This window comes from Lemur catta, chromosome 2 (genome assembly GCF_020740605.2).
Source record: "Lemur catta isolate mLemCat1 chromosome 2, mLemCat1.pri, whole genome shotgun sequence".
NCBI lineage: Eukaryota > Metazoa > Chordata > Mammalia > Primates > Lemuridae > Lemur > Lemur catta.
Window position 1 is genome coordinate 73,456,894 of NC_059129.1, and position 14,531 is coordinate 73,471,424.

General features: G+C 43.2%; 1 protein-coding gene across 5 annotated transcripts in view; it reads left to right on the forward strand.

Annotated features, from left to right (window-relative positions):
- Positions 1-6,459: 6,459 nt before the first annotated feature.
- Positions 6,460-14,531, forward strand: part of KCNQ5 (potassium voltage-gated channel subfamily Q member 5) — a 493,719-nt gene continuing 485,647 nt past the window's right edge. For 3 of the 5 annotated variants that reach the window (XM_045543884.1, XM_045543879.1, XM_045543881.1), the window contains exon 1: positions 6,569-6,960. In XM_045543884.1, the coding sequence (XP_045399840.1) occupies positions 6,569-6,960 (392 nt within the window). Of the gene's footprint in view, positions 6,961-14,531 lie in introns of all 5 variants that reach the window. The other 2 variants (XM_045543880.1, XM_045543882.1) reach the window with 2 other exon arrangements.

The following is a 14,531-nucleotide window of genomic DNA, read 5'->3' on the forward strand; positions in this document are numbered from 1 at the left end:
TCACTCTCAGGACCTGTGAGAGCGGCTATAACAGCCACTCAAGTCTCAGATGAGTCAACATCATATTTTGTCTAAAGCCTTCCTCAAACCCAAATCCTCTGCTTGCTATAGCCTCTCTCCTACCTTTGGAATAATTATCTCCATGCCCTTATCTTCAAATTCTTTCTCTTCCTACTCAGATCTGATTTTTATTTCTACAATTCTGCAAGAAAACAAAAACAAAAACATTTTTCAAATGACCTCTTTTTTGCAAAATCCACAATCTTTATCTTGTTTGATCTCTTTCCACCATTTCCCTATGGAAGCTGCTTTTTTGGCTGTTGTAGCAATGGTCCTCAGGCATTACTCAGCTTCCTTTATGTCAGTCTCTTTCCTTCCTTTTTCCCCCTCCCATACCCCAAATGCTCATGCTCACCAAGACTGGGCCGTCAGTCCTCTCCCTTTTTAAACTAGTCTACAAGTGCTTCTCCAGGTAATTTAATCCCGAGTTATTGATTCATCCATTATAGATATAGATTGGTGATTCTCAAATTTCAATTCTTATCTCCTCCCTGAGCTGCAGATTCATATATCCAACCACTGACCGGACATCTCCACTGGGCTGTTCTCAACAGGTATGTCAAAATTAATACAAAATTGAACTTCCTTTCTCCAGACTGCCTCCCCTTCAGTCTCTCATAGTTAAGTGAACAATACCACCATCCACTTAGATACTCATGTCTGAAAATTAGAAATTAGGTTTAACTTCTGTCCACAGATTGGTAGCTCTCACTAATCTCCAGTATAGACTCATCTTTGAGTCCCCACACTTGGAATAATGTGTGCCACTCATAGGTGCTCAGTCCATATCAGGGGCTTTTCTGAAAGTAGAAATAGTAGCATGTAGGTTTCCTGCTTAACAGTCTTCTATGGCTTTCTGCACAAGTCAGTATAAAATCCAAAGTTCTTCCTGAAACTTAGCCTTAGAGCCCCTTTCTTACTTCTCCTGCCTCTTGCTAATACCTACGCCTTCAAAAGCAACCTGAGCTCCCATAGGATGCAACTACTTGTCATTCTCAAAGCATGATCAGGTCTCAAGATTTAACATTTTCTGAAATGTGTTCTCTGCCCTCACATCTTCCCCAAAGTCTAGTTTTTCTTCAAGACTCAGCTCATCTATTACATCCTTCAGAGAACCCTCTGTAGTTTCTATAACATTCTGTGCAAACCTCTGTGAACTCATCACCATATCATAATTACTTGCTCATTTATCCATCTCCCCTACTACTCCATGAGTACGATATGAATCAGGGCTTTCATCTGTGTACCACTCCAGCTAGCATGGCACCTGATGATTAATGACTGCTTGTTGAAGGGATGAATAAGTTTTGAGAGCTTCATAAAAGATACTTTCTTAATTCCCCTTTGACAAATAATGGTAAAATGTCAGTACCACTAGGGGGCACAGAATTATAACAGAATTTTCCAGTACAATAGCTCAAAGGAGATGTTTTCCTTTGTATCAACCTCTTCACATAGTTTTTAAATGTATAGATCTTTAAAAGATCAAATAACTCTATTCAAATTATATCCAGAAAGAAATGTTTAAAGAGTTGGCTACAAGATAGAGAGCAGGGCTGAAATACCAACATGTCAGAAAAATGAAAATTAAGTATAGCCAAATACAATAAATAGGGTTTTATAAATAAAACTGAAGATAGAACTAGGAAAAAGATAAAAATGTAAATATGATTTCAAGAAGTTGTTACTATGAGAGTTGGGACTGTTTCTAAAATTTCAATACAGAAAATATCTATACAGAGAAACCCTTCCATGAAAAAACAAACAGTGAAGAAGCATACTGAAGCCATTTCTGTGTTTAGAATAAAATCCCACATCCTGCTCTAAAATAACCAATAGAAACTTCTCAATATTTCTCTTTTGTAAAGAGAAACTATCAAGATTATTAATACACAATAATAGGTTTGGGGTTTTTATTTCAAAAGTTGATATATTAATAGATCAGTAGTTAAAAATCTAGTTTTTGTTTTTGGCCTTCATTGTTTTGCATCAAATACCCCTAAATTTGAGTGTCCAGCCTCAACTACTTATTAGTTTCAAAAAATTATTAACTCTTCCACACCTCAGTTTCTTCCCCTATAAATTGGGTATGATTGTAATGCCTACTTATGAAACCGTTGTCACAATCCAGTGAAATAATTCTTGTAAACCACAGTGTCTAGCATATAGTAAACACATGCTAAATAATTGCTATAATTTTGCTTTGACAATTGTAATCAGCACAATATTTTAGTAATTCCTAGACAAAGTAATTTTGTTAGCTGCTGGAATGCAAATGGTGAGACCTTTTGGAGCCCCTTCCCCACTATTTCTCAGCCCCCCACCAGCCTCTCCTTACGGTATACACTCACACCTGCATCCTTTCTACATCCCTGGAGCAGAAGCTGTTTTGAGGAGCAATGTCTCATTTGCTGGGAAAGGTTGGCCTGGGATTCCTATTGTGTCAGAGCCTTCATGCAGTCTGGGTAGGCTCAGATGATCTCTGATATTGTCCTGGGTTTTCTGATTAATTTGTGCTTGTTGGGGAAACATCTTGAAAAGCTTATTATCATACCTCTTAGAGATAAGAATTCTTAATTGACAAGAAATGGTACTGTGGTATACACTATACTGATATATTTAAAATAATAAGAGGTAATATGTTTACTGAACCATTGGTTATGAGATCTATGAAATGCAATATAGTTGCTCTGCATTTTGGTTTCGTTATGGCCTCATAGGAGGAAAATAAAACTGAAAGAGAAGGGTGGAGTAGCTTAAAGGGCATTCTATTTAGGAGTGAGAGACTTCAATTCTACCTCTAGGCCTAGAAGGCAAATCGCTGAGCTTTGTACAAGTCATTGAACAGCAGCCAACCATGGATTTCCATTTCTCTATCAGTAAATTTCCTTTTTGCTCTAGGGTTTAAGAATTCTATTTATTATTCCAGCTCTGATTAGCCCAGGAACCTCACACTTGATTAAAGTGCATTGATATTGTTAAAGCATAGCACTTATGTCACTCACTAGTTGTTCAGAACCATGAATATTATTTGATGGGAGGCTATGTTGTGGTGGGAGGTTGGGGCAAATGGGAAAATAGGTAGGCATGGAGAAGGAGGAAAGGGGGAGAGTCATGGGGAACTGGCATTTTGTGAAACCAGTCCAGATCTAGTTATGATGCCCTTCTTGTAGGCATTAAAAGCCTTTCTTGTGCATCTCTAGTTCACGTATAGAATTTTTTATTAACACTATTTCAGAGTACCTTTCAGAAGAAAAATATAAGGGATAGAAAACACACTAAAAGAAAATATTTCTAGTAACTATATTCAATTGAAACCACATCCCATGTAGACTTCAGAGAATAAATTTCCAAGGTCATAAATTTCAAGCAGACATCTTATGATATGTAGAGAATGAATAGGTGAAAGCAAACCCTTTTCAAAGGCTGGTTGGGGGGGGGAGCGGTCTACTACATGCTCTACACTGGCAATAAACATTTGCCTTTACCTCTACCTCTTCATAATGCTCTAATGGAGTTATTAGGCACAGAATATACACTATGTCGTTTTACTCATTGCTCAATATGTGTACCCTTTCTTCTGATATTCGGGTTTTAAAATTTCAGCAAAACAAACTAATAAAAGGCAGTTTCCTAGCAACATCTGTATTCAAAGGAACAACAACAAAGCTTAATCACACACACTTTATTTTCTCCAAAGTTAATTCTGGTCTTTTTAGGGAAGTTAGTAGGTAGCAAAGAATGCAAGGTGTGTTCTAGGAGAGGCCAGTGCAGCCTCAGTGGGCCTTTTCTTCCTAGGCATGGAACAGCAGGATGTTTCGGGCTTGCAGCTAACCCAGTCTTTCCCAATGGTAATAGGTAGAAACTGACACAAAACCGCCTTGTGTTTTGTCCATCTGTTGGAGATGCAGATCGCCTGGTGGAAGGGATACTGAACTGGGATGCTAGGCTTCTGGGTTCCTAACAACCCTGGCACCAATCACCTGGTGAAAACTTGGATGAGTCCTTTTCTCTAGGCTGTGTGTCTAAATGGAGATTTCTGTAGAAGAAATGATCTCAAAGGTGCGTCCCAGCTCTAAACTGCTACCAATCACAGGCTCTCATTAAAAAAAAAAAAAGCCTGATGGCATTTGCTTAATCAAAATCACAGTTTCACTAGTATTATTGCTGCACTCCCAGGAAAGCATCACTTGGAAATTAAGCAGCTGGCTATCTTCCAGGGAAACGCGTCCCTGTGCCCTGTCTTCCTTAGACTTCCCGAGTGCAAGCCCAGCCTCACCAGTGAGATGAAAATGACCTTACCTACCCAGCAGTAGTAGAAGTCTGCAACAAGGAAAACAGCTTGGTTAAGAGGAAGTGGTTTTCATTTTACTGCCTTCAGACAAGCCAAGATTTTGACGTTTATAGCGGGCACACGAGTCATTTTAAGTCTCTAGCTCTTTCACCCTGAAAGTCCCTGCACAGAAACTCCATGGGGAGTCTAAATATAGCAACAGCAAACTCCCCCCGTCTTCAGTCCGGGTCCCCGCGCAGCTCTAGGATTCAGGAGCTTGCTCCGGGGCGCTTTCTGCATCTGCCATGAATAGCAGGGCACGGAGCAATCTCTCTCGCACCTCCACAGTACGTGGGTGTGAAGTGTATTAGGGAAAAGCGAGAGTGATTCTGGGTGTTGGTGCTTTGCTCGGAGTCACGTGGCACCGCAGCCAGCTGCTCGGAGCTCTCAGCTAGCGCCCGCTGCCCGGAGGCTTGGGGGAAAGGAGGAAGGGAAGCAGGGTCCTGCTGGTGACCAGGAGCAGGCGAAATGGTTTCAGACGAATAATAGTGATAACCATAAAAAGTAAAAGTAAAGCATTTCAATGGAGTTGTTGCCGGAGGCAGAAAGCAGCTGCCGCGGGCGTGGGTGTGTGTACAGGGGGAAGTTGGTAGAGTATTTATCTCGGAGGGGCGGAGACAGCCGAAAGAAGACTGCCTTAGCATTGTTTTAGCCTTAGGCAAGGGAAAGGCACTGGGAACCACCACCTTGCAACTGTCTGCTATGGCTTTGTTGTAGAAGCGTAGTTTTCCCTTCAATTTAACTTGGCGATTTTCTTTCCCATTTGGGGTGCAGGCCACTCTACTGGAAGAAGTTCCCAAGCCTGGCATCCTTTCAGTTCCCCTATGCTGAATGTGATGTTTAACTGGGTATGCTTATAATACACTGTTTCTGAAGGCCAGAGGCCACAGCCAGTGGCACCGTGGTCGCCCTTCCCGCCAAGGGCGCAGGCTTTGGGCCGCCCCGGTGCCAGTGGTGGAAGACCCAGCCAGTTGTCCCTCGCAACAGGTCTCCAACGGCGCAAGTTACAGCATCCGGGGGTGGGGTGGGAACCCCGAGAAGCCCTTGTCCCGGACCCCTCACCCCTCAGGAGCCCTCTCCCAGACACTGGGGCCGCCGCCGCCACTGCCGCCACTTCGCAATTTTACGATTTTCTGGGACTTAAATGGAAATTTCTTGACTGAGGGAATCGCGTTTGTTCCCACAGGCTTCGCGCTGCTGTCAGGTGGAGCCCGGGGACAGCTCGCTCACCGCGGAGGGGCCACTTTGGAGTTTTACGTCCTTCCCACACCCCACCCCTGGGCTGGGAAGGATGTCCAGTTAGCTCGCGGGCTTTCTGTCTGTTGCTGGGATGGAAAGTCACAGTCTGTAGGCTGTAGTGAGGCGCGGGAAGATGCCCGGTCGCCGCCTCGCGGGCTCGGCCCACTGAACTGCCTAGGACCCGCCCCGAGCGCAGGGACCCGAGCGCCGCTGCGGGGAGCGGTACCCGACGCTCCCTCTCCCGGGCTAGTTAATACCTGGAGGGCAGGGCAAGGCCGTTCCCGCTCACGCCCCTTGAGGAAGGATGGCAGGATCCGGCGCGGCGGCATAGCGGCAGGAGAGCGCGGCGACCTGCGCCTCCAGTTTCTCCTCAGGACACCGGGCAGACCTAACCTTCCGGACAGCTCCAAAGCCCCTGGGAGAACCAAACCAAACTCGCGCCTCAGAGAGAGGCTTCGGAGGCCCGTCCTCCGCGGGGGGAGCGGACACAGTCTGGGCGTTGGGAGCGAAGAGAGAGAAGAAAGGGGGAGCGGGGGCTGGGTGTGCGCGCGTGGGAGCGCGCCTCGGAGCGCCCCGCTCTCCCCCGCTCCCGCCCTGAGGGCACTTTGGGAAGGAGGGCGTGGTAGCCGAGGGAATTAGAGGGGGCCAGAGAAACCCTCTCTGAGGGACGCTCCAAACAGGTCCGGATTTAGAATTCGAAGCTAACGGCTGCTAGAAATTGGGACTCCTCGGCCTCCCCTGCACACCCCCCTTTTCCCCGCCCCGAAGCCCCGGCGGTTTGCTGGCTGCCTGCTTCCCCGCCCCCGGCTCGGAGGTCGCTGGCCGGCGGGCGCCCCGTCGGCTGCCGGCTTCCTCCTTGAAACCCGCTGGCGCTCATGAGGCCGCTGCCCCCGCCGCAGGCACTGGCGCCCCCCTCGCGGTGCCCGTGGTGATGCCATGCCCCGCCACCACGCGGGAGGAGAGGAGGGCGGCGCCGCCGGGCTGTGGGTGAAGAGCGGCGCGGCGGCCGCGGCGGGTGGGGGGCGCCTGGGCAGCGGCATGAAGGATGTGGAGTCGGGCCGGGGCAGGGTGCTGCTGAACTCGGCGGCCGCCAGGGGCGACGGCCTGCTACTGCTGGGCACCCGCGCGGCTGCGCTCGGCGGCGGCGGCGGCCTGAGGGAGAGCCGCCGGGGCAAGCAGGGGGCCCGGATGAGCCTGCTGGGGAAGCCGCTCTCCTACACGAGTAGCCAGAGCTGCCGGCGCAACGTCAAGTACCGGCGGGTGCAGAACTATCTCTACAACGTGCTGGAGAGACCTCGAGGCTGGGCGTTCATCTACCACGCGTTCGTGTGAGTACTCGCGCCCCCCGACTGTCCCCCGCCACGCCCGCGCCAGCGGACCCCTGCGCCTGGCCCCTGGGTTGTGCTCCGCGCCCGCGACCTGGACCCCGCGAGCGCGCGCTCACACACACACACACACGTGGTGGCTTTTATTTCTTTGCACGTGTTTGTGGTCTTCCTCCCAGAGTCTTCCTCCTACCCTAGCCCCACCTCTCCCACCTCTCCAGCTTGAACCTTCTCCCTAAGGACACCCAGTGAACTGCCTGGTGGCAGCTTCAGGCGCCCGGGGCGAGAGCCAGGCAGACGCGGGACTTAGGCTGCGCGGATAATTGGGAGCAATTAGGTCCGTAGATACCAAAACTTCCACCGAGCGGGGCGCCCGGGAGCTAGGAAATGTAAAGGGAGAACAAGCGCCCGTGTGAGGCTTCAGAGTATATTGGAGAGATTGGGAGGTGATGGCGGGGTTAAAACGTGGTAGAGAGAGGAGACATCGAGGGCTAGGTCCCGAGGGCGGAGCAGGGGAAGCTGCTACTTGGTGGAGAGAGCTGCTAGGTTTTAAGTGCGCCCGGAAGCACGCCTCGCCACCACCCCAGTCACCACCAACGGAAAATCTGTTAGTGCTTGCAGCCCTTCCTGCAACAGAGAAGGTGGCCAAGGTCTAGAAGAAGCGAGCGGGGCTGCTGAAGCGATGCTCCCGCGCTGCGGGGGTGTGTGTGGGAGCAGTGGGGAACCTGGGGTGCAGGAGCGCGGCCGAGGTGCGGTAGCAGCAGCGCAAATGGGCCGCCTCGGACAGGCATCAGGCAGTGGTTTAAGTCGGCGTTTGTGGCACTGAGTCAAAGTGTATGTGTGTTAAGTAAGCCCTCGCCATCTAGCAGAGAATGCTTAATGAGAAAATGATTGGAAGCAAATGTTTATTTTTCCCTTAGGCATTTAAAACCTTCCAGTGGCTTTAAAGTTTACTACTGTTTTCCCCACAAAGTCCATTCATTCAGCCTCCTATTAGAATTAGGTTTATCTGGGCATTTTAAGACTGTTTTTATGTCGCCACATCATGTCTAATTCTTTTATTCTTCCTCTTCTCCTTTCTTCTTCTCTCTTTTTAGTTTTTTTTTAATCTGCTTCTTTTTGTTGAAATATAAAGACATCAGCCTTAGATCAGTAGAGAAAGTTGCAGGCACTCACTGATACGTTCCTTGTTTCCTAGTAAAATAAGTTTTGAACACGAGCTAGGTTTCTTTTAGAAATAAGGTGTCATCCATACATAGCTTTCACCTGGGATGAGGGACTGGCATCAACACGAGAAACATTTTTCGAAATAAGATGGAAGAAGGGGCTGTTTTTGTAAATATGTGAACCTGGAATTTGACCACGTAGGAGTCAGGAAATTGGTGGAGCTCTGGTGTCTGGAAAATTTTATAGTCCCAGATTGATGTGAACATATAGCATTAGGTAGAATATTCCAACCAACTTGCCATTTTACAATGCACACAAGGAGAACGTTGTGTTGCATCATTATTACATCAAAAGGTATAATTTTTATTATTCAGTGATGTAAGATTCACATTGATTTAGATGTGATTACTGTAATAAAAGATAGAGAAATGCTATAGATGCTTTTCATCTCCTCTGAGTTGACATATAATTAATCCAATTACTTAATGAGCCTGATAAATTATTTTGACTTGTCAGAATATACTAAAAAAATTAGCAATGATGATGCTCAATTTGGCAACTAATATATACTGTATGAATAATGATTTTTTTTAGAAGGGTATGATGCTCAGAATATTCATGCCTTTGAATTTTCAATATGATGCCATTTGTAGCCCTTTATTTTTGGTAAATTATGCATTGTATATTCAAAGAGAGTTAGAGACAACCTTGGTTGGTGCGTATAAGTTTTCTTGAACATGAATGTGAACTTCTTGCAATGCAACATTTTTTTTTCTATGTGTTGGTATTTAACAGGTTTTTACGGACTTAAAGAGTTTTTAAAATTTTGATAAATGGTTTTTCCAAAGGTTCAAGTTTGGATACTTCTCTACCCACCAAGATTTATCAGTCTAGCAGTATCTTTAGTGGTAGGTAGGAAATAAATTATGTCAGTACGATGTAGCTAATGTGAAGTTTTGCATTTTACATTTCTAGAGTCTGAAACTGTAATGCCTGAGCAATTGGGTGGGGGTGCTATATCCACATGAGGACAAAGAGGGAATGGATAGTATCACCTTCTATGAGGATTGTGCATAAGTATAGCAGACCCTAGGGAAAGAAGCCATCTTTGGCAGTTGCTGCTTGTGATTTTAAATGAGCTTTAGACTAGCTGACTTTACATATTACATTAATAAAGCAAAGTTGCTTTGAGCTGTAAGTCTAATAAGACCATAAGAAAACAATTTCTAGAGAAGTCTAACTAACTAATTCCCTGCCAGCCTGGGAATCCCCAAATCTTACTTTAATAACAGTTTTTGTAGCACATTAAAATTCTTGCCAAGAACAAGTGCACTGTGATTAATGAGGTACTTCAGGGATGAATTTACTTGGTCGACCAGTGTCTTCACTGCCAAGAAACAAGAAAAGTATCTTTAAAGTTATGCTTCAGGTAAAGAAAAATTTCTATTAATTATGCAAAAATAATTGTTATTATAATACTTTCATGGTATAAAATGTATTTTCAAGAATACATATCCTGGCCTATTGATAAGATCGCTGGCAAGAGCAAGAAATGGCCTACTTAAAATACTTTCTTCCAATCTTTATAAATTAGTGGAAATTAGAAGATCTGTGCCCTGTTGCTCTTTAGGATTTATCAGACAGCCATGTTTCCTGCCTTCAGCTGTTCTTCAGTTTACTGGATGAGCTATTCAAACATGAGGTGACATATTTCTTTGAATGTTTTTTGTCCCTTTTTAATTCCTCTCCTTTAAATGAAAATTTTAGAAGAATAATGGGGGTAGTAGAGGAAGACATGATGGGGTTCCATGTATAAATTTGCATTGATGAAGCAAATGTGGTTCTCAGAAATTATATGGGAAACATTGTTACAGATACATGTAATTCATCACTTTGCTCAAGTATTTTTGCCTGGTTTAATGCCATGGTTGGGAATTTATAGATATTTTACACTGGAAGATAGAGTCTAGTCATCTAAGCTAGGAGCCCTGAAGTAATCCTTTTTCTCATATTTACTCTTGCTGGCCACCCAAATGGTCATTAAGTTCTTTGTTCACTTTATAAATATTTTTCAAATAAATTGCCTTCTCTCCTTTGCTACTTCCACTATCACACTCTATTTCTCAATACCTCTCCCCTGGATGATTTGTAATATTCTCTTGCCTGATCATCTTTCTTCTATTCTCAGCATTCTAACTCTCTTCTCTGACACCATAGTGTTGTTCCTGTAATGCAGATCTTATCCTACCATCCCTTTGCTTAAAATATTTTCATGACCCTCTATCATCTACTTATTTATTTATTCATTCATCTATTTATCCTTCTATAAATACTTGAGTATCTAGTATGTGCTAATTTTCAAATTAATAAGGCAAGAGGACTCCATTCCTGAGGAGGGAAGAGACTCCAGCATGATATGACTACAAGCTTGTGAACAAGTGTGAAAATAATATTACTAATACACTTAGAGAGGTAGGTTACAAAGTTGCATGGGAATGGAAAAGGAGTGGAAGAGATGAGAGCAGAAAGGTCAGCATAGGCTTCAAAGGGGAAGTGAGATGTGAGCTGAGTTTAGACAAATGAGCAATTTTCAGATGAGCAAATCAGGGAGGAATGAACAATTTTGATAGTGAAAACAGCTTGAGGAAAGATATGGAATTGAAAATCAGCACAGTAATTCTAGGTATTAAGTATTTGTAGGATGAAAGGCAGCTGTAAGTGAAGGAGATAGAGCAAAAGGCAAGTATCTGACCTTGGATGGCCTCAAATGCTGGCCGTGAAACCTTGTCTTTATCCTGTAGGTAGTAGTGGTCATTGAATAGTGATAATCAGGGGAATGACATAATCATATATGAATTTTGGAAAGATATGCCTTTCATCAGTTTGGCAAACAAGTTGGAAGGTACAAAATGGAATCAGTATGCCCTGTAAGAAGATGATAGCAATTGTGCTAAATTTCCATTTACTCTTGCATTCTTTTATCTATAAATTAATTCTATGAATGTCTGTTGACTATTATTTGCCATGGACTGTTCTAGGAAGGTGAGAGATGATTGCCTAAGGAATTAAAGCAATAACTATGGAGACGAGAAGACAGAATTTAATCAGAGAAATGGTAAGGAGATAGAACTGGTAGATTGTTTTCACCAGTCTGATGTGTAGTGTGAGGAGGATGATTCTGATGTGGGAATGGGAGTGCCATTTACTATTATATAGGGCAAAGGGTGAAGGGCAGGAACATGTTCAGAGCAATGTAGTGAGTTCAGATTTGGACATGTTGAGTTTTAGATATTTTTGAGTCATTCGGCTGGAGTTCATAAGTGGTGGGAACACAGCGGTGAACCAGGCACAGTCTCTTTATAATGGGTCTTGGATCAGCAACAAGAATTATTTCTGGCACACAGATAATACTTAATAAAATATTTTTGAATGAATGAATGCATTTACAAATCTGAAGTTTAAATGATCCAGTATTTAGATTTGGAAGTCTGTTGGTTTCATGGTAGTTAAAGCAATGAATAGAAAAAATGAGACAGTCCGGAGAATGCACAGAGCAAGTGAGGACACGGTGGAGGCCAGAGACTGGGGATCACTAACACCAAGCCATGGATGGAAGAATAAGAACCTATGGAAAACCCTGGGAAAACCCTGACAGAGCAACCCAAAGGTTAAGAGAAAAGCCAGGAGACTTTATTTTCATGAAATCCAAGGAGGACATGTACAGGAGGTTATGGCCAGTAGTGTCCAATGCTGCAGAAAGGACTAAAAAAGTTGTGTAAGATTTCAGTGGATTGCTTGAAGGAGACCGCTGAAGGGATGTGCTGCAGCAGCTTCAATGGAGCAGTGAGGGTCATACATATGACTTAAGTAGACTCAGAAGTAGTTAAGAGTTGGGAAAATGGACACAGTAGTGTTAAACTGCAGATTTCTTGGAACAGTTCACAAGAGCCTCCTGGTATGGACTCTGCCTGTCTTTCTAGCCTCATCTGCAGCCACTCCCCTCTAACATGCACCCTGAGCCGCAACCTTACTGAACTGCTCCATCCTGTGCCTTTGCTCATGCTGTTTTCGAGGACTCCCCCAACTCCTTCCACTCTGGCTGTTCAACTCCTACTGTTTCTTCAAAATGCGACTGAAGGATTGATTTATCTTGGGCATACTTCCAAACTGTTCCCTCCCTCTGCCAGCATGACTTAGATGCCCCTTGTCTCAGGTTCCATGGCACTCTGTGAATGTCATGATGGTGGTGCTTCCCCCACTGTTTCATCACAGTGGGCTACTTAGTCTGTCTCTTCACACGAGGGTGAGTTTGCCACACAGAAAGTCACCTACTTATCCCTCTATCTCAAGTGTCTGGCAAGGTGCCTTGCATCTATAAACCCTCAATAAACGCTTGCTTATTGACTAAGTAAACAATTTTCTTTAGAAGCCTTCCACAGAGAGTTTCAGAGTGAGCCAAAGCTGAAGGAACTATCAAGTCTTTTCGGTTTTCTTAGAAGTAAGATGTTGATGATTCATTTAAAGGAAAAGGTGTAGGGCTAGAAGTAGGAAACTAGTGCTTTGCTCCCTGCTTTGCCAGTAATTAATTTTGTGACTTGGAGTAAATCATTTAACCCTTCTGAATTTCCAAATCTTCATCTGTGAAATGGGCACTATACTGTCTGTGATCCAACCAAGATGGTGGAGGATACTATGGAGAGTTTCAAATACTATCATAAAAGGGAAGGATTATTTGGAATAAGAGGTGATCTGATCTTTTTATCATTTCCCTTCCTCATCTCTGAGCTGGAGGGCTGCCTCCTAACTAGTTGCTTTAACTTCATCCCTAAATCCCCAAAGCCTCTGTGCCACATAGTAGCCAAAGCGATCTTTCTAAAGACTTAAAAGAACATATTGCTTCTGTTCTACATGGTGAAGGAATCTGTTTATTGCTTGTCTCCCCCTCAATTCCTTAAAGGCAGGACCTTTCTCTGCCCTATTCAATGTTATATCAGCAGCACCCAGAACGGTTTCTGTCACATAAAGATACTCCATGCATACATGTTGATTTGCTTACTGACACCCCAAATCTCCAAAATACTCTACTGGTTCCCTTGTGGAAGATGGAATTTAATTCTACTGGCCACTCTCTGTATCAGACTCAATTAGACCCAATGAATTACTTTATTATTTTTATATATATTCTATTCTGAGTGAACTCTGTGTCTATAGAAATTGATTTTGTAGACAAATTATTTTTGCTCCTGCATTCCTTAAAAAACACTGATTTCCCTTAAGTGTACAAGAAGCCTTATATAAGATATGCTGCTTTATACTTTGCTAATATATAAAATGTTCCATACCCTTCAAATCAGTTTTTAGAAATATAAACAATGCTATAGTATTTGAGGACCATATTACAATTAGAAATGTTGAAAAGTCTTAAAATATTAGCACTGGGAATATTATAGCCTAAAAGAAAAAAGAGTATTTCAAAACAGAATGAAGGCTTGATACAAGAAACACTATAAACAGGGAAGATAGCCAGCAGCCTTTTGTTAATTGCTTACAAAGAAGTAGTGCCAGTTTTAATTTTTAATTGCAAATGGCTATTTTGGCAGATGAAAATGCCAGCAGAGCATGTTTTATCCTAGCCCAGTGGTGTGAAACTACTTGAAGCCCAATTGTTGAACAGCCACAGCTCATAGTTATGTTTAATGATATGTAGATGTTTCCATTTTAATTTCCTTTTTCTTCAACCATTTATGAGTATGTTATTTGAAGTTTTATTTGGTTGCAACCTAGGAGACAAATTGGCCACACAACTGTGTTTTTTTCATAATTAGTGAAATTCTTTGATGGGTCTCAGAATTTCAGGTGCTCTTTTAATCCTTTGCAATCAGTCTGAAGAATGAGTTTCTTAAACATTATTGAAGTCATCAATTTCTGAACTTAAAAATAGTTTAAACTTTTCCCATTATATACATTTGTATAATATTTGTGCATATAGTTTCTGTACTCACACAAATACACATACAACATAAGCATATACACACACTGTATCTGTTAGCCAAGAATTTATGTTCATGTAAATAAGTACATTTGCCTTTGTTTTGCTCCCCTAAAAGTAAAATGAGAAACTTGAATATAATGCAGTTTAGAAGTAGAGTCTTAAATTTACCCTTGGTAATATAGAGATTGCCTCATAATTTGAAAGGTAAGGAAATTTAACTGTACATGATGATACACATTTTACAAATTCAGTCATAGTGGTCATCATTCCCATTTATGGCACCTGTGAGGTAATTCTAAGATCTCTATTCCTATTTCAGTCAGTGCCAGGATGATCTTTTATAATCATAATGTCATAATCCATTGTTTCTCTTCTTTTTTAACAGTCAATTCAGTTTAACATTTAATTAATAGCC